Source organism: Pseudorca crassidens, chromosome 3 (genome assembly GCF_039906515.1).
Source record: "Pseudorca crassidens isolate mPseCra1 chromosome 3, mPseCra1.hap1, whole genome shotgun sequence".
In the NCBI taxonomy this organism is placed as follows: Eukaryota; Metazoa; Chordata; class Mammalia; order Artiodactyla; family Delphinidae; genus Pseudorca; species Pseudorca crassidens.
Genome location: NC_090298.1, coordinates 126,491,484 through 126,509,366, shown reverse-complemented (window position 1 = coordinate 126,509,366; position 17,883 = coordinate 126,491,484). Strand labels below are relative to the sequence as shown.

General features: G+C 53.3%; 1 protein-coding gene across 17 annotated transcripts in view; it reads right to left on the bottom strand.

Annotated features, from left to right (window-relative positions):
• The window catches only part of TCOF1 (treacle ribosome biogenesis factor 1), a 39,275-nt gene extending 21,681 nt beyond the window's left edge, over positions 1 to 17,594 (bottom strand). For 10 of the 17 annotated variants that reach the window (XM_067732257.1, XM_067732258.1, XM_067732259.1 and 7 more), the window contains exons 1-13: positions 17,411 to 17,590; positions 14,952 to 15,007; positions 11,959 to 12,110; positions 9,821 to 9,894; positions 8,667 to 8,853; positions 8,032 to 8,105; positions 5,972 to 6,199; positions 4,917 to 5,099; positions 4,466 to 4,693; positions 4,084 to 4,290; positions 3,739 to 3,921; positions 3,351 to 3,605; positions 3,064 to 3,261 (exon numbers count right to left, since the gene is read on the bottom strand). In XM_067732257.1, coding sequence (XP_067588358.1) covers positions 3,064 to 3,261; positions 3,351 to 3,605; positions 3,739 to 3,921; positions 4,084 to 4,290; positions 4,466 to 4,693; positions 4,917 to 5,099; positions 5,972 to 6,199; positions 8,032 to 8,105; positions 8,667 to 8,853; positions 9,821 to 9,894; positions 11,959 to 12,110; positions 14,952 to 15,007; positions 17,411 to 17,518 — 2,133 coding nt within the window. In that variant the 5' untranslated portion in view covers positions 17,519 to 17,590. Of the gene's footprint in view, positions 1 to 3,063; positions 3,262 to 3,350; positions 3,606 to 3,738; positions 3,922 to 4,083; positions 4,291 to 4,465; positions 4,694 to 4,916; positions 5,100 to 5,971; positions 6,200 to 8,031; positions 8,106 to 8,666; positions 8,854 to 9,820; positions 9,895 to 11,958; positions 12,111 to 14,951; positions 15,008 to 17,410 lie in introns of all 17 variants that reach the window. The other 7 variants (XM_067732271.1, XM_067732272.1, XM_067732273.1 and 4 more) reach the window with 4 other exon arrangements.
• Between the last annotated feature and the right edge of the window lie 289 nt (positions 17,595 to 17,883).

The window sequence follows — 17,883 nt, the reverse complement described above, 5'->3', positions numbered from 1 at the left end:
CTTGATTGATGAATTCTATTAAGAAAGAAATAATACCAATCCAACACAAACTCTCAGAAAACAGAGCAGAAAATACTACCCAACTAATTTTATGAGGCAGTATCACCCAATACCAAAGCCAGGCAAAGATATCACATGATATCTACAGACCAATATTCTTTATGAACACAGACACAAAAATCCTTAACAAGTGATTTGCAAACCAAATCCAGCAACAAATAAAAAGGAATATACACTATGACCAAGATGGATTTATCCCAAGAATGAAACATTGATTTAATACCCGAAAATCAACTAATGTAACACATATTAACAGAACAAAGGGGGAAAAATCACTTCAATAGAGAAAAAGCATTTGATAAAAACCTAACTCCAATTCATGATAAGAACTCTCAACAAATTAGAAATAGAAGGAAGCTTCCTCAACTGGATCAAGGGCATCTATGAAAAACCTACAGCTAACATCACACTTAAAGAGTGAAAGACAATGCTTTACCAGTAAGATTAAAAACAAGGCAAGGATGTCTGCTCTCCTCACTACTATTCAACATCTTACTGGAGGTTCTAGCCAGTGCAATAAGGCAAGAAAGAGAAAAGTCATCTGGATTAGAAAGAAAAAAGTAAAACTGCCCTTAATTTGCAGACATGATCCGTATACAGAAAATCCTAAGGAATCTACAAAAGCCACTAGAACTGGTAAGTATGTGTAACAATGTCACAGGACATGAGATCAACATATATCACAAGGTCAGGCCCAGAAGGCACCATACCACTTATCTGGCCATTCATCAAACACTGACTGAACATCTCTCTCCTGCCTTTCTCACACAAGGGCTGTCTTTCTATGATATTTAAGTCACGAATCATCTCCTTCCTGAGTCTCTGGCACATTTGGTTTTCCAGAACGGACTCTCTGACTTTGTTAATTTTTTTTTAATTAATCTTTTTTTTTTTTTGGCTGCATTGGGTTTTCGTTGCTGTGTGTGGGCTTTCTCTGGTTGCAGCGAGCAGGGGTTACTCTTTGTTGCGGTGCACGGGCTTCTCATTGCAGTGGCTTCTCTTGTTCTGGAGCACGGGCTCTAGGTGCACAGGCTTCAGTAGCTGTGGCACGCAGGCTCAGTAGTTGTGGCTCGCAGGCTCTAGAGCGCAAGCTCAGTAGTTGTGGCGCACGGGCTTAGTTGCTCTGTGGCATGTGGGATCTTCCCGGACCAGGGCTCGAACCTGTGTCCCCTGCGTTAGCAGGCAGTTTCTTAACCACTGCGCCACCAGGGAAGTCCTGTTAATTTGTTTTGAACCTCAATTCCCTCAATGGATGGTTTACTTTGAGCTGGCTGGGTGTTTCTGAGCAGATCAGAGATTGTGACTCATTTCTGACCCCAGCAATGCTAAGCAGAATAGAACAGCATTTTGCAGGTGAGGCCATACAAGTATTATTTCAATCCTCATAATAACCCCACAACAGAGACAGTTATTATCCTCATCCTTCAGATGAAGGCGAGGAAAAGAAGGTGGTCAACAAGACTCCTATCAGCCCTGCTTGTTTTAGCAGAAGCTCTTCAGACCTCTTGAAGCTAGGAAAGGCAGTAGCTACTGACAGAGCATCAGGCTATAAAGTCTACGCCCCTATAGAGAGGGACTGGCTGCTCAATTTTACCTGACAGAAAATAAGGCCCCAAAGTATGACCATTTCTGTGGCTGGAAAAGTTTTGGCCAAGATATAGCAGAAGGAAGTGGGAAAGGCAAAGGCTTTGGAGGCAGGCGCTGGTGGGGCTGGAGCAAGTCACCAAACAACTCCTCTAAGTTCCAATTTCCTCTTCTAGAAACCAAAGTAAATGAACACTGTCTCATGGTACAGGTGGGAGGCTCAAATGGGAAGACAGATATTAAGTGATCGGCACACTGAAACTTTTAAGGCATTGGTCTGGAATATGTCTGTAGCTTGGAAAAACAGGATAGGAGACTACTGACCTGAGACTCTGGGAAGGCCAAGAATAGTTTAAAATCTCAGTAAAGGAATGATAGGACCTTGGGTCCTACAAGATAATAGTGAGATCAGGACCAAAAAAAAAAAAAAAAAAAAAATCCATAAAAATGTGTGCTTTGGTACAAGGAAACAAGAAATGACTAATTTGAGTGGTTAGTGAAAAAAAGAGTGACAATTAAAAATGATAAATGGTGGGTAAGTGAACATAGGGAGTGAGATATCTTCACTTCTCTCCACTCTCCCAGGCTGGAAGGCACCTCTTGATTCTGCTCCCTCAGGGAGACGGAGGAGAACTTGCTGTGTGCAGGCCCTTTGCCGGGTGTGGCAGCTGAGATCTCATCAAATTCTCAACTCTGCGCAGGTTGATTTCCAATTTACAGAAGAATAAACAGAGGCCCTAATGGATTACTTCATTTGCTAGGACGTGGAGCTAGGACTTGACCCCAGGCAGCCTGGCTCCAAACCTCCCACCATTCGCCATTCACATGGTCTCCCCTAGTGATCCCACCAGAATGTTCTGCTTGGGGAAACTCACAAAGCCAGGCACTCTCCCACCCCCTGGCTTTTGCGCAGGCTGGTTTCTCTGCCCGGAACACTCCACATCACCTGGCCAACTCTTTCAGCCCACAGCCCACACTTCTTCAAGAGGTCTTCCTCTACCCAAAAACCTCTAGACACCATCACGTGCCACGCCCTGCTAGCCTAGGCACACATCCTCCATCTCAACCCTACTATCATACCACATTGAAATAATCTGTACATGTCCACGCCCCCCTATCTAGGCTGGCAACTCTAAGGGCCAGGGCCAAAGGAGCCCCAGATAAGTTGGCACCTGGCAGATGGGGTACTTAACAGAGCTTGTGTAAAAAGAAATCTCAGTGGGAGCTCAAAAGGTGATGAAGGAGACCCTGGAGCTCGACCCTGGAGCTCTGATGGGCGGAGGAGATGAGTGGAAGGTGTGGAATGAGGCTGAGCTGAGGCTGCTGCATACCTGGGGCAAGAGCAGCCTAGGTAAGTGCATCCCCAGCCCCATCCCAGGACGGTGTGGGTGGGGCAGGCTGGCTCCTCCCAGGTCTCACCTGTGCTGCAGCTGAGGCTGCCTCCTCATTGTCCGACTCCTCCTCACTGCTCTCTGAGTCTTCCTGCACCTCAGCTTTGACCTGGGCCACGGCAGGCCCTGCCTTCCCAGGGAGCCCTGGAGTGGTCCGTTGCCCTGAGGGTCCCTTGGTGGGCGCTGAGGCAGCTTTCACAGGGAGGCTTTTCCCTACAGACTTCACCTGGAATGACATGGAAAAGAGGCATGTCACAGGAGCCAAAGGACCATGTGGGGGCTAGCCCTGACCCAGCCAAACGAACTTCGCCTCACCTGTCCCACAGATGTGGCAAGAGCCGTCTCCTCCTCGCTCTCCGGCTCCTCGCTGCTTGAAGAGTCCTCCTCTGGCCTCTGGGTGCCCCTGACCACGGCTGGGGATGATGTGCATGCTGGCGAAGTCACCGTTCCTGCTTTCCAGGGGGCTGGTGCGCTTACTTGCACTGGTGGGACCTTGGCAGATGCGGGTGTAATGGGGGTGCCCTTCCTTGGGGAGACCTTGGTCTGAGAAGTTTTCACAGCTGATTTTGCCTGCAGGGACACAGAAGTCAGAAGCTACAGAAGGATCTTGGACTCAGAGCCCCCATCCGCTCAGGGCTGGAGCCCCACTGCCATCCTCCCCCACAGCTCCCTGTGGAGCTGCTCCCCCGGCGGGGGCAGCTACCTGGGCTGGAGTCTTGGCTGTAGGGGCCTCGTCCTCACTGTCTGACTCCTCCTCACTGCTCTTCGAGTCTTCCTTGGACCTTTGGGTCTTGACCTGGGTGGCTGCAGGCCCGGCCTTCTGAGGGGGGCCCTGGGTGGGACCTGAGGCAGGTCTGACCTGCAGGACTTTCCCCGAGGACTTTGCCTGCAGCGAGACACACAGGCTCAGGGGAGAGCACCCAAAGTGTGGCTTTGTGCAGAGACGCAGAGACAAAGAGACAGAGAGGGTCAACAGGCATGGTGAGCGGAGGGGGATGGGGCTTCCGGCACTGAGCCGGAGAGAAGAGCCTGACAGCAGGGGCCTCACCTGGGTCAAGGCTGCTGTTCTCAGCGCCTCCCCCTCGCTGTCCGACTCCTCCTCGCTGCAGCTCTCCGAGTCCTCCTCCCACTTTGCCACCTGGGCGGCTACAGCCCTTGCCTTCTGAGGGAGCGCTGGGACAGCGCTCTTCGCTGAGGGCCCCGTGCTTGCGGCTGAGGCAGCTCTGACCTGGGAGTTTTTCCCCAAGGGCTTTGCCTGGGAGTGACAAAGGACAGGGTCAGGATAGGGGGCTTGGGAGGAATGTGTGTGAGGTAAGACAGGAGGTGCGCAGGGCGGATGGAGGGCAGCAGTTCCGGGTGCAGAGGAGGAGAGGCCCACAGGGTCTCTCAGGCGACGCACAGGGCCGGGCCAGGCATCCTTCCAGCCTCACCTGAGCCAGGCTCGTGGTGTGGGGCACGGCTGTGGACGCCTCCCCCTCGCTGTCTGACTCCTCGCTGCTGCTCTCTGAGTCCTCCTCCTGCCCCCTGGTCTGGGCCTGGATGGCTGCAGGCCCTGCCTTGCCACGGGGTGCTGGAGGGGCCCCTTTCCCAGGGGAAAGCATCTGGGCAGGTGCTGCTGCGGTGGCTCTGACCTGGGGGAGCTTCCCTGAGGGCTTTGCCTGGAGCGAGAGAAACAGTATCAGGGGAGGGAGACTAGACGGTGGGCGTGAGGAAACACAGGAGAGCGGACAGGGTTAAGGACACCGCAGACACCACACCACATGGTGAGAAGGCGCAGGGCTCTGAGCATGGCTGGGGTGCGTGTGGAGCGAGAGAACAAGCCCTCTGAAGGCCTCCTGGGATGGGGTGCTGGCTGTGGGACTCTCCCTCCCCAGGCCTCACCTGCAGCAGGGTCTGGGCAGCTGGCGTCTCCTCCTCGTTGTCTGACTCCTCGCTGCTGCTCTCCGAGTCCTCCTCTGGCCTCCCTGCCTTCCCAGGGGGTGCTGGGGTGGCCCCTTTCCCAGGGGTCCCCTTGGCAGGACCCGAGGCAGCTCTGACCTGGACAGTTTTCTGGGAGGCCTTCACCTAGTAAAAGAGAAAGTGCAGTTTGCTCCCCTCCTTCTGAAAACCCTCTTGTGACACCTTAAGAATAAGGCTCGAAGCCTTAGTGAGGCTCGCAAGACCCCCTGCTTCTCTCTGGACTCCCCACCTTGACTGGTGCTCCAGCCGGTATGGCCGGCCAGCCAGTATGGCCATACCTCCTCATTCCCGGGGCCTTCACAACCCCTGCCCATTTCACCTGACCACTACTGCCTCATCCCCTGTGTCCCAGTTCCTTATAGCAGTTCTCCATGATGGCCCTGCCCCAGGGTAGGCAGGCTCAGGGCTCCCAGGGGCCTTTTACCACCTGTCTCACCCCTATTCCTCCCTGTTCTCTGATTCCAACAGCTTCCCAGCCTCTCTGGCTTTCCCTTAGGACATGCCCAGCTGCAGCTCTGGCTACCCAAGCGAGGAGAAGGGGGTCCCAGCAGATGGAATGGAAGCGGATTCCTGTTTGCTAACAAGCCATGGTTTGGCCTGAGAAGCCAGAGGACCAGGTAATTAAAACTTCTCAAGTCCCTTCACAGCAGGACTAGCTGGGACAAGGACAGCAGCCCATTTACTAGACAGGGAAACTGAGGTGAAGGGAGTGGTTATTGACTGGGTGGGGTGCAGCACCTGCCCTTTGGGAAGCAGCCACTCCAGGCCACTGCTTGGACAGGAAAGGTCATTTCCAGAAGCGGGTGGAGCAAAACCAGGTGCCCTTGCCCTTCAACTCCCATAGCCCCGCCTCCCTCTCCCCAAACTCCAAGGCGAGTCTCCTCTGGCAGGGAAGGTGCTCATTACACAGTTTCTCCACCAGTCTCGGGGCCAGGGAACCAGGGAACCCTGAGGAGCAGGCCTCCCTTGGGCCTCACCTGGCTGGGTGTCCCCGCAGGGGCCCCCTCCTCACTCTCGGACTCCTCGCTGCTCTCTGAGACCTCTTCTGGCTTCTTGGCCCTGCTGGCTGGGGTCATGGCACCCCCTCTGACTTGGGGTGTCACACATCCCGCCTTCCCTGGGGTCGGGGCTGCCCTTCTCCTTGGAGACTCCTTGGCCGCAGCTGCCGAGGCTTTGACCTGTGGTGGTTTTACTGCAGGTTTCACCTGGAACAAGGCGATGGAATCAGAGAATAATCGTCTCCACCCCTGAGGAGTATAAGATGCTTCATAGTTTGTAAAGCTCTTTCCTAATGTCATCTGGTTCTCAAACAACTCCCTAAGACAGGTACTATCTTTACACCTATTTTCCAGTAAAGGGCAAAAGGCTCAGAGAGGTTAAACCACTCAACACCAGTACTAAGGGGCAGAGCTGTGACTTGAACCCATGTCTATATGGCTCTAGGGGCAGAGCTCTCAACCACGATGCTCCTCTCCCACCTGGCACACGGGGCCCAGCAGAGGGGCAGCCACTCTCAACCAGGACAGCTCATGACTGTCCCTCCAGCTACAGTATCTTGTCATGGTGGCCACCCCAAGGGCCAGGAGGCTAGGCTCTGAACCCCAGTCTTGGCACTGGCTTGCTGAGATTCCTGGGGCACATTCCTTCCCTCTCTGGGCTCTGGCCCACTGAAGCTATGTGTTTGGCTGCTGGTTTCCCAGGGCCAGGAGTGTCGCTCGTTCCCTTGGCAGGGCCTGGGGGATGGGAGCCCAGGGCGTCCCTACGGCTGGCTGTAACGAGGGCCCAACGGTGGGACAGAATGTGGGGAGCAGCCCACAGCTAGGCCCGGGGTAGCTGGGAGCAAGGTCTCTACCTTCGTGGGTGACTGGCTAAGGCAGGAAGGCAAGGTAGGAAGCACCGTGGGGGCCAGGGCAATCCATCCCTGAATGCTACTTTTCTCCCTCTGCAACACCTTTCCCCGGGTGTCCTGGTGCCAGGCACCAGCGTCTCCTGCCAGCACTACTCCAACAGCCCTCAACCACGTCATTACATCTATTCAGCACTGTCCTCCGATCCAGGCCACAAGCAGCCATCTTTCCGAACCGTAAGTCAGGCCACCTTGCCGCTGGGCCTGTAGCCCTGCAGTGGCTTCTCCCAGCCTCCAGAATAAAACCCAAATTCCTCTCAGCAGTCCTCGTGGTCAGGCATGGATCTGGCCCCCGCCTACTTCTGACCTCACCTTGTATCACTTTATGCCTCATTCATGAAATCGCAGATCACCGTTGCTTAAAAGCACCAAACTCATTTTGTGTCTGCCTCTGCCCCTGCTGTCCCTCTGTCTGCATCACATTCCTGTTACTGTGCCTCAGAGCTCTCCACACCACATTTCCCTTTCATAATAACCATCACCACGGCAGTTAAGTTTCTGAGGGACCCCTCCACTTCCCCACAGCAGCAGGAACCCCACCCGTCCTGCTTAGCACTGTTTCCCCAAGGCCTGGCGCTTGGAAGGTGCACAATAAGGAATAACCAGCGGGGACTCCTCCCAGGTCACGGTTCACAAAATAGACACGGCCACTGACTAAAAGACCTGCCTACCCCTGGCCAGTGCTGAGGCCTGGCATTCACCAGCAGGCCCAGAGCCTCCGCAGCAGCCTCACCCACACCCCAATGCCCTGCTCCTGCCCCGGGGCCTTTGCCCCGGGGCCTTTGCTCGTGCAGTTCTTCCCGCTCGAATACCCCTCCCCCTACCTCCCTCCTGGGTGAAGCCTCCTGTGCGTCAAGGCCGCAGTCCAGTGCCGCCTATCCCAGGAAGGCTTCCCCCCACCTCACAGGCAGGATGGCGTCTCTTCCCCCCAGCCCCACACCTTCGCCTGCCTAGAGTGCAGGGAGCAGTGCCTGGCTCCCCGCCTCCGCAGGCCTCAGCCTTCCCAGCTCCCGGTCACCCTGACACCCTTGCTGAACTGATCTGGTGCCCCTGGTAGGTGAGGCCCCGGCCAGGCCCCCAGGAGGGTTAGAGGTTTGCAGAGGGCAGTTCCTGAGGATGGGCGGCAATTACCTCCACGTCCGTCTCATCGCTCGAGCCGGAGGTGTCTTCGCTGGAGCTGGCGGCCTGGCTGGCGGCCGCCATTCCTGAGGAATAAACAAGGAGGGACTGAGGGCCTTTCCAGACCCGCCCACCCCTCGCCGGCACCCTCCACGCCAACTACTCAGGGCCAGGTGCGAGCACTCCCGCCGCAGCTCCTGCACGGCTCTGAGGCCCCGGTAAGGCCTATGATGTTAGGTCCCAGCACACGAGCGCCAGAAGCTGATGGCTCAGATGATCTCCTTCCACCAGCACACAGCAGCAGGCAGGGCAGACGCCTATTTTACATGGGAGATGGAGGCAAGCCCAGGCCTCTCAGCTTAGCCTCTGAGCCTCTGCAGCAGGCCCTGCACCCACCTGAGAGCAATAAGCCAGAAAGGGCTCCAAGCCCACCCCGGCTGCTCACACTCCCTCGCAAGGCCCGAGGTGTCCCTGCAGCTGACTCTTCCTCACCCGGGGAGGGGAAAATGGCCTGAGGTGGCTGTCCTCGCTGTCATAGAGACAACCTCCTGAATTCCAGAGGGTCCCAGGGCCTGACAAAGCAGCGCCCAGGTCTGCTTCCTCAGCCCGCACTCGGGGGGCCTGGTCCTAGGGGCAGGGCCGCTCACCAGGCTTGACAGTGGTTCTGAGGGCCGAGACACCGCCCTCCTCCTCAGTTTCTGAGACCAGGATGGTATTTGCAGAGGGCCCTGCCGCCTTCTGGGGTGACTTCCTGGTGAGGAGGTGGGCCACTGCCTTCCCGGAGGCAGGGTGTGCCGTGGAGTTCACTGTCTTGCTGGCTTTCTTGGTCTTTGCCTACACAGAACAGGAGTGACAGACAGTGGGTATGGCCTGGCAAATGAGAGCACAGACCACATCTGAGCCCAGCTCCACCACTTCCTAGCCCTGTGAGCTTGGGCACACTACCTCCCTAAGCCTCAGTGTCTTCATCTGCAAAGTGGGGCTAAAAATGGTACCTCCCCTCACAGAGGTGTGGAGAGAACCGAATTACAGTTCTTGGGACACAGCAGTTTTGCTCAGTGGTAAGGAGCATCTTGTTGTGGACATTACCATGGCCTCATAATTCTTTCTACATATTTTTTGCTAATGCTACAGGCAATATCAGGGACATAATCCTTTACGTGCCTGTGACACTGCTTTGTGGATGACCAAAAAAGGATATTCTACTTTCCAAGTAGTTTCCAGCCTAGAAAGTGATTCTTGAGGGAGTTCCCTGGTGGTCCTGTGGTTAGGACTCCACACTTCCACTGCAGGGGGCACAGGTTCTACCCCTGGTCGGGGGACTAAGAGCCCACAAGCCCCCCGGCACGGCCAAAAACAACCAAAAAAAAAAAAAAAAAAACCCAAAATAAAATGCTTCTCAAGCTTTCAGAGCCACCAGTGTCTTATCTGCTCTGGTGTCTCCACTGCCTTGTGCAGTGCCTGGAACATAACTGTATTGGTAACGATTTGCCGAGTGAACAGGTGAATGCAGGGCTGGAGGAGGAAAGGAACTGTCTCTTCCAGGTGTGTAATGTGCCCAGTGGCCCATGGCGGTAGGTATTATCCCCATCTTACAGAAAAAAAAAACTGAGGCCGACAGAGGTGAAGGGACAGACCACAATCACACTGCGACTGAGGCTGAGATCTGAATCCAAGATCTGAATCCAATCCAAGGGTTGGGCAATTACCCACAACCCTACCCTTCTCTGACACAGGGGACTGTGTCCTACAGGGCACTTCAACTCCCACGGGCGACAGCTTGGAAGGTGGTCTCACTCACCTTGGCTTTTTCTTTCACACTTGAAGGCAAAACCATCCCCGTGGCTGAGGAGTTGGTAGATGCTAGTGCCGGGACTGCAAGACACAAACACTGGTTGGGTGAGCCAGATGAGCATGTTCTCATGGGTGAGTGGCAAACAGGCTCAGCTCACCTAATAATTCGACTGGTATGGCTGCCTGGGGCTGGCATGAGATCTGAGGCCGAGCCTGGACTGGGAAAGAGCTCGGTGGTGCATCAGCCACATCCCCCAGGAGCAAGAGAGGAGAGTGACGACATGAAAGGCATGTGTCTGCATCCCCGATGGGGTCCCAATTCCCTGGTGGCACGAGATGCTGAAGCCCCCAGAGGAAAAGGGATTGGCTCCTAGTCCTGCCGCATACTACCCCGGAGGTCCCGCACAACTCCAGGGGTGCCATTCCCACAGGCTACCTGCCACACTGCAGCCCTAACATCACTCAGTGAGACAGGAGCAGGTCAGGCAGCCCCAGGTCCACAGAGAAAGCTGCTCGAATTAAGCGGTTTCTCAGTGGAGAAGTAGCTGAACCATGAGACCGGGACCCTGTTAGATGTCGAGATTTCCAGATTCTTGTTGCTTTTACACCGGGGTATCGTCTCCTTAGAGCTCAGATTAGGGAAAGATTTCTAATGTATGCTGTGAAATAAACAGGATGTTGTTGAGATGAATGATATGATCTAATTCTTTTCCTGACATTTAATTCCATCTCTCTCTATTTTTAATCACGGAAAATGTTAAGCCCGTTCCTACGTAGAGAGAAAGTGTATAAAACCACCCTGCCCCAACCGTTATCAACTTGTGGCCAATCTTATTTCAACTGTCCCCCCATTCGCCCTTCCCTGCTGAGTATTATTCTGAAGAAAACATCAGACATCATACCATGTTGCCCACAGATATTTCAGCATGTTTCTCTCAATGAGGACTCTTAAAAAGTATAATTATAATTCCATTATTAGAGCTTAAAAAATTTATTAATATCGAGTAGCCCGTCAGTAGGAAACTTTACAATTTTTGTTTTAAATAGTGTGTAGGTATGGACGTAGGCAAGTATGGATGTCTATCTGTATGATTTCAGATACAAAGGAGAGCACTGTAAGGCTCCCCTCCAGGAGATACATTTAGGGAGTGGAAGGGGAGCAGGCGAGGGGAACAGGAAACCTCCCACTTTTCTTCTGTATGCTTTTGTACAGTTCACAGTGAACTTGCTTTGCATTATAATTTTAAAAGATTAAGCAAGGTATAAAATGCATATTCAGTATGATCTCAAGTATTTGAAAAAACATGTTCAGGAAAAATAAATGGAAGAATAATTTGCCAAATTATATGTGGCAAGAATATGGGTAATTTTTCCCTACCTTTCTGAAAAGTAATTTTCACATATTCTATAATGAATACTCCATAACAAAGCCTGTATTTCTTTTACAATCAGAAAACATATTTAAAAATTAAGAAATTATCTTCTATGTAAGTAAAAACCAATAATGCAAAGAAGAACGATAATTCCTCTGTGGAGCTATGACCACTGTTGGTTAAAGTACAAACTGCCCTGAGAACATGGGGAGAAGGGGCTGTGAAGGCCTCCCCGGGTCACCCCTGCCAACACCCTGAAACCAGAGTGCCCGGGACGGCCTGCCAGTGCTAACCTGCACACTTCCAAAATAACAGGAAGATCGGCAACTCCTGAAGCAGCCCGTAAGCACACAGAAGAGGTGCCCGCCAGCTGCCCTCTCTGAAATCTCTCTAGCAGTTCTTCTGAAAATGTGGGCTTCTATCTTTACCAGAATCACCTGGAGGGCTTGTAAAAATGCAGCTCCTGGGCCCCACTGGAGGGGCTGACTCCACGTACCCCAAATTAGACTGTAAGGGCCCATCCATGTTTTTGTTCACCATTGGATTCCTAGCCCCTGGGACACGATGTCTGGCCCAGAGGAAGGGCTCAAATCAAGACTGAAATAGGTATGTGGGACCCTTCCAACCTTCCCTCTAAAAGGGCCGGTCCTCTGAGGGCTCACTGAAGGAGAAGCTGGAGGTGGACCCTCCCCTGGAACAATCCAATATACAACAGCCTGTTCCTGAAAGGTGCAGGGCACTGAGCTGAGCCCCTGGCACACAGCGCTCTTACTGGCTTTGGTGGTTCCTGCTTCTGCCTCCTGCGCCACCTCCTCCTCCTCTTCTGAGCTCTCGGAGCTGGTAATGGGGTCTGACACGCGGGTCTTCTTGGCCTGCAGGGCTGCATCTTCCTCTGCCTTCCGCTTCTGGCCAATCTCCGAGGTTCTGCAGGACAAGGGTGACTGGCTAGTTCAACCGGGTGACAAGGACAACCCCAGGAGAGTTGAAAAGGAAGACCTCCCCACATCCTCCCTGCCCCCAAAGGAAACGTGCATGAAGAGAGTTTAAACAGTGATGAAACACAGTGTTAGATACAATTTTGTGTTCTGCATTTTCACTCATTTCATCGTATTTTTACAATTGTCTATGAGTCTTCAAATATTCAGGAAGGGTGGACAATATTATATAACAGCTGCTAAGAGTCACTGAGCGCTAAGTGCCGGCACTACAGACACTTCACAGCACCATCCAGGCTCCTCCTTCCTCCAGAACTTGTGGCACCTGCAGTGCCCTCTTCCTGGAAGAGTCTGCCCAGGTCGGTCCCTATTGTCCTTCAGGCCTCAACTCGAATACAGCCTCCTCAGAGAGGCCCTCCCTGATCACCCCCCCTCCCCTAAGACATTCTCTGCCCTGCCATCCTGTTTCATTTTCTTCAGAGCACGTTCCTCTCTTCTGTTATTTTACCTACTTCCTGCTTGAAGCCCCCACTGCACAGCCAGGCCCCTGGAGAGGAGGGCTGGCAGGAACCTTTTCCAGCTCCCTCAGTACCTTGAGCACATAGCATGAGTCTCACGGGCAAGTGAGTTGCCCAGAGTCAAAGAGTAAGTCTCAGGCACTGGGGAGGATAAGCACCCAGATGGCTGAGTTGCTGGAACTTTCGAGCATCATCTCCCCTGACCCCAGCCTCCTGCCCCGAGGGAGTCACTGTCTGTGCCCCATGTTCTCCAGATGGGACGGATGCTGCTCTGCCAGTTTGGGATGTGCTGCTTGGGTCCCTTGTTCCCAGGGAATCTTCTGCAAAAACAGGTTTCATTTACTACATGTATCAGTTCACTCTGCCTCTCTCCTCCCAACAGAATGTAAGTTTCACAAGGGCAGGGATTTTTCTCTGGGTTGTTCCCAGCTATATCAAGAACAGTTCTGGCTCACAATAAGTGCTCGATAAATACGGAGGTGAGTGGGGGTGGGAGGGGGATGCCTCCAATGGCTAGGTTTAGCACTTTACCATTATTATCTTCATTTTATGGATGGAGACAGACTTGGGGAGGCCAAGTTTGTCCAAGGTCATACGGCTAGTTGCTGGGTTTGAACCACTAGGTTAGGCTGTGAGGTCCTCATCCCAGTCAGTACTCCTCACCCACAGAAGGGGCTGGTGGCGGGGAAGGGCGTGTGCTGCGGCTCACTGAAGGAGTTCTCTGGGGAAGGAAGTGCTGTGCAAACACACAGACACCTAGGCAAGTGCGAAAGGAAGTGGGGGTGTGCCCTGTGCTCACCTCAGCAGCAGAGGAGAGCCAAGAACTGAGGGTTGATGGGGCTCTCAAAGACCTTAGCTCTCTACTGGAAGCTCGGATCCCTTCCACACCATGCCTGCCTTTGTTTACACACCTCTGATGACAAGGAACTCACAACTCCACTGTAGCCTACCTCATTTCTGGAGAGCTCTGATGACCTGACCCACTGCTTTTATTCAGAAGCTGAAACCTGTCTTCCTAAAGCAGGTACATGTGGGTCCCACTTCAGCCTCTCGGGCCCCAGGGAACACCCCACTCCCTTTGTCTTCAAAGATGTGCATACAGAGGTCCCTTGCCTGCCCCTCTGACATCTCTTTCCCATCCCAGACGGTTCAGTATTCACTATCATTCCTCATGGGACATGACTGCAGGTCCTTCACTCCCGTAGCTGGCTGTGGTCAGGCCAGTTCATGGAGAGAACGATTATCCCTCCTTCATTTTCAAACCATTCCTCTGCTGATACGTCCTTAGATTATTCCCCTCCTTGTTTCCCAGGTTTTACAGGCATTTCACATTCAACATGTCTTTGAAATCTTTCCCTCCAAATTGGGTTCCTTCCATTCAGGTGTACAAGTCAGACACCTGGGAGTGGACTAGACTGCCTCTCCAAGCCATCCGCAGACCCTCATCTCATCCTCTCACATTCCTGGACTCTACTGTCTCCCTCCCATGTTATTACTGCCTCAATCTCCGTCAGCTCTTGCCTGGATAATGATATCCACAGCCTCGACTGGTCGTGCCACGCTGCAGTGATCTCACCACTCTCTGCTTCACCCTTCCATGGCTCCCACGGCTCTTGGGGCAAAGACACAACTGCTCCCCATGGATGATCAGGCCTTGCATGGAGTGGGCCCTGCCTACGGTCCAGCCTCGTCTGCGCTGTGCCCGCAGCTACAGGCCTCAGACCAGTAGTTCCCTCTGCCAGGTACGCTCTACTGGCCCCTCCACACCTATTGCCTCGTTCACTCCCCTACTACCTGCAGCTCTCAAATCAAAGGTCACTTCGGGGAAGCCTCCCCTAAACCCCCAAATGAGGCTAGGCTAACCTGTTTAGGTAGTTTTGGCACTGGGCACCTCTTTGCATAACCCTTACTACCACTATAATTTTACACTCATTTGTTTTTTCTGAGGTGTGCTTACCTCCCTGGACTCCAATGTCAGCTCCAGGAAAGAAGGAACCATGTATGTCTCACTCATGACAATACCTTTGTACTTAGAACAAAGCCTGGCATTCAGTAGTTACTCAATAAATGTTTACTGATTGAATGAATAATAAAAGCTGCTGAGAAGCTTTTGTCCTTAAGAGGCACTGATCACAGCTCAGTGTCCTCTCCATTACCAGACACCCGTATCTGTGACCTGGCTTCCTGGAGGTGATAACAGTATCTACGGTGGGCTATGGGGACAGATCTTAGACCAGGTTGGTAACCTAGCTGATCCCAAGCTGAGGGCTTGCAGTGTCCCTGCTGTACTCTCTCAGTCCCATTAGACTTACTGTTGCCAGTGTGTGTAGATGTCCAGAAGGGTTACAGGCTGAGTCAGGAAACTTTTCTGCAGAGAAGTAAAGAGAAAGCAGCAATCAATCCCCCAAGCACAGTAAGGGTCCTCCTTGGGCCCCACTCTCTCAACGTCATCATCTACAGAGAGGTGGTTGAGAAGGGGGTCTTTCTGCTCTGGGAAGTATGTCTGCTTGACCCTTCCAGTACCACCCAAACCTTCCAGAGACAAGCAGGGCAAGTATTTCCAGCTAAAACCTTTTAAGACAACATGTTGGTGAGGAGTACCTTTGAAGATTAGAGTTGGAATGTTCCAGGCTAGCATTTATCCAGCCCCCAGCCTCCCTGGCACTCTCCAGGCTTAGATGCCACGAGACAGGGCTTTTTCTACCCCTGACCTTTCAGAAGGCTTTCAAAAGCCAGGCTGGTCAATCTCGCCAGGACAGTACGAACCACAGCCCAGACACCGCGCTGTCAGCTCACCCGCTGGGAAGAGACTGGAACCAAATGGTGCCAGTCCTTTGGTAGAAGCAGAGGCCTTTGGAGCCAAGATCAGAAGCCTATTCTCTCTGCAAATATCAAGAACCTGGGGTGTCAAGTGCCCCAAGGAGGTTGAGTGAGTAATGTGGGGCGAGGGCAGTGCCGGGGATTTAGGCAGAGTGGTCAAGAGGGTGCACCTGGACTCAGGCAGAGCGCCTGTGTTAACTGGATGGGCTAGTCTCTTCACCTCTTCAAACCTCTGGTTCTTTCTTTCTAACATGGGGATAACAGCAGTACCCACCTAAGATGTTGCTGTCAGGCCTGATGGAGACCATCTAGCCCAGCACAGGAGCCAGTAACATTGAGACTGTAACTGACAGTAATTGAAAGTGTCAGTTTCACTCTCCTCTGCCCCTGGCACACTGGCCTCCTCACTGTCCCTCAAATCTGTCAGGGCACCCCGCCCGCATGGGGGCTTGCAATTCTTTCTGTCTGGAATGCTCTCTCCTGCCAACTCTATGGCTCACTCCCTCACTTCCTTCAGGTCCTTGCCCGAATGTCACCTTCTCATTGGGGTTTCCTGACCACCCTATATAGATAATTTAACTCTGACATTCTTTATCCCCCCACACCTGCCTTATTTTTATAGCTAGCACCTACCATCACCCCACACACTGTATCATTAACTTTAAAAAAAAAAAAATCAGTCATCTTTCGGCTCCTGCTGGAACGTGTGCTCCATGAGGGCAGGATGCTTTTGCTTAGGTAAATGCCCCAAAGCAGATGGGTATTCTCCTTCACCCCCTGTAGCTGTTAAGTCATGTTAACTGGAGTAAGAAGGGCTACCGAGGTCCAAAGAAAACTGGAAAAAGCACAGGTAATGTCGTAAGGCCCATCAGCCTTTAGTTTCTCCAGGAGGTCCTGAGAGCAAGCATCATGACCACAGCCTCCACCACAGCCAAGGGGTACTGATTAACCAAGTCAGTAGCCACCATACCAGCTTAAAACTTCCCCGTGGCTTACCACTGCTCTTCAGATGAAAACCAAAGTAAGCCAACTCCCTGCCTCTGTCTCCCCGGGGACCTCTATCACCCTTGTACTCCACACTTCAGTCAACTTTCTGGGGCAGTACCTATGCAACCATTTGCACCTCTGCTTGGAATATCCACCTCCCTTCTCTCAGATCTCAAAGCAACATCCACTTCCTCAGGAAAGCAACCCTGGATATCCCTGACGAGGGCAAGCTGCCATTCTTGTCTTAGCACCCTATGCCTCTCGTTCTTGGCACTTAAGACAGTGTTAAGTGTACGGATGCTTTTATGGTTCTTTGATTTATGTCTATCTCCGCTACCAAATTCAGACTGTAAACTCTAAACAGTGAATTGAGGGACCGTGCTCACTATTCTGTCACCAGCACTCTGACCGCCAGATTAACAGCTGCTCAAAGAACGGATGAAGTGAAATAACTGCACCACGAGTTCGAATCCCAAAGCTGTCCGACTCAGTACAGAAGGGCTGCTAAGGGCTTGAGCTCCAGCTCAATTAAGGGGCTTCAGACCCCCTCTCTCGGCGCTCTTTCGCCCCACCAGAGCTGGTCGCAATCCACCTCTCAGACTCGCAGCAACCTTCTCGCCCCAAGGAGCCGCGCCGAGCCACGTGGCCCGAGACTTCGGAAACTTTAAACTGCCGCTCCCAGGAAGGGCGTGGAGGTAAGGGGCGCGGGAATTATAAAGCCCTGAGAGTCATATCTCACGTCCCGGCCCGCCCAGTGCACAGACAGGGAAACTGAGGCCCATAAGAACTGGGAGCCGCAGGGGTGGGGAGCAGAGGCTGAGCCTCCTTCGGCACCCCAGGCCGCGTCCCGGATCACCGCGGGTATCCGGCTCTGGGCGCCCTCCAGGCCGCCAGGGGAGGAGGCGCGGGCCTCCTCTCTTCAGATCTTGCACGCGGCCCTCGCACACGGCCCGGGCACGCTTACCTGGCCGCTCTGCTCCTTCACTTCCCGCGCCGCGCGCACAAAGCCCGCCTGCAGCAGATGCTGGTAGATCAGGGGAAGCAGCTCCCGCCGCTTCCTGGCCTCGGCCATGCCCGCAACCCCCGGCTTGTCGGCTTACCTGCACGCCCCCCTCAGTCCCCGCCCGCCACTTCCCTCTTGCCCTTAGACCTCGCGCCTCCCACTTCCGGCTCCTCCTTCACCCGCCGCGCGGCACGCCGGAACATGTAGTCATATCTCCAGGAGTGGCCGGCCCCTCTCCGGTGGGTGTAAGGGGCGGAGGCAGGGAGGACAACAAGACCTCCCATTGGCTGGGAGGGCGTGGTCAGACCCGGATACGCCTCCTGGGCCGGCCACGATTCGAATGACTTCCTCTTAAATCCTTCGGACTCGTTCCTGGAGATTTGTCTTCCACTTAGCTGTCTGACAGCTGCGGTCAGGTTTTACTCATCTCTCAA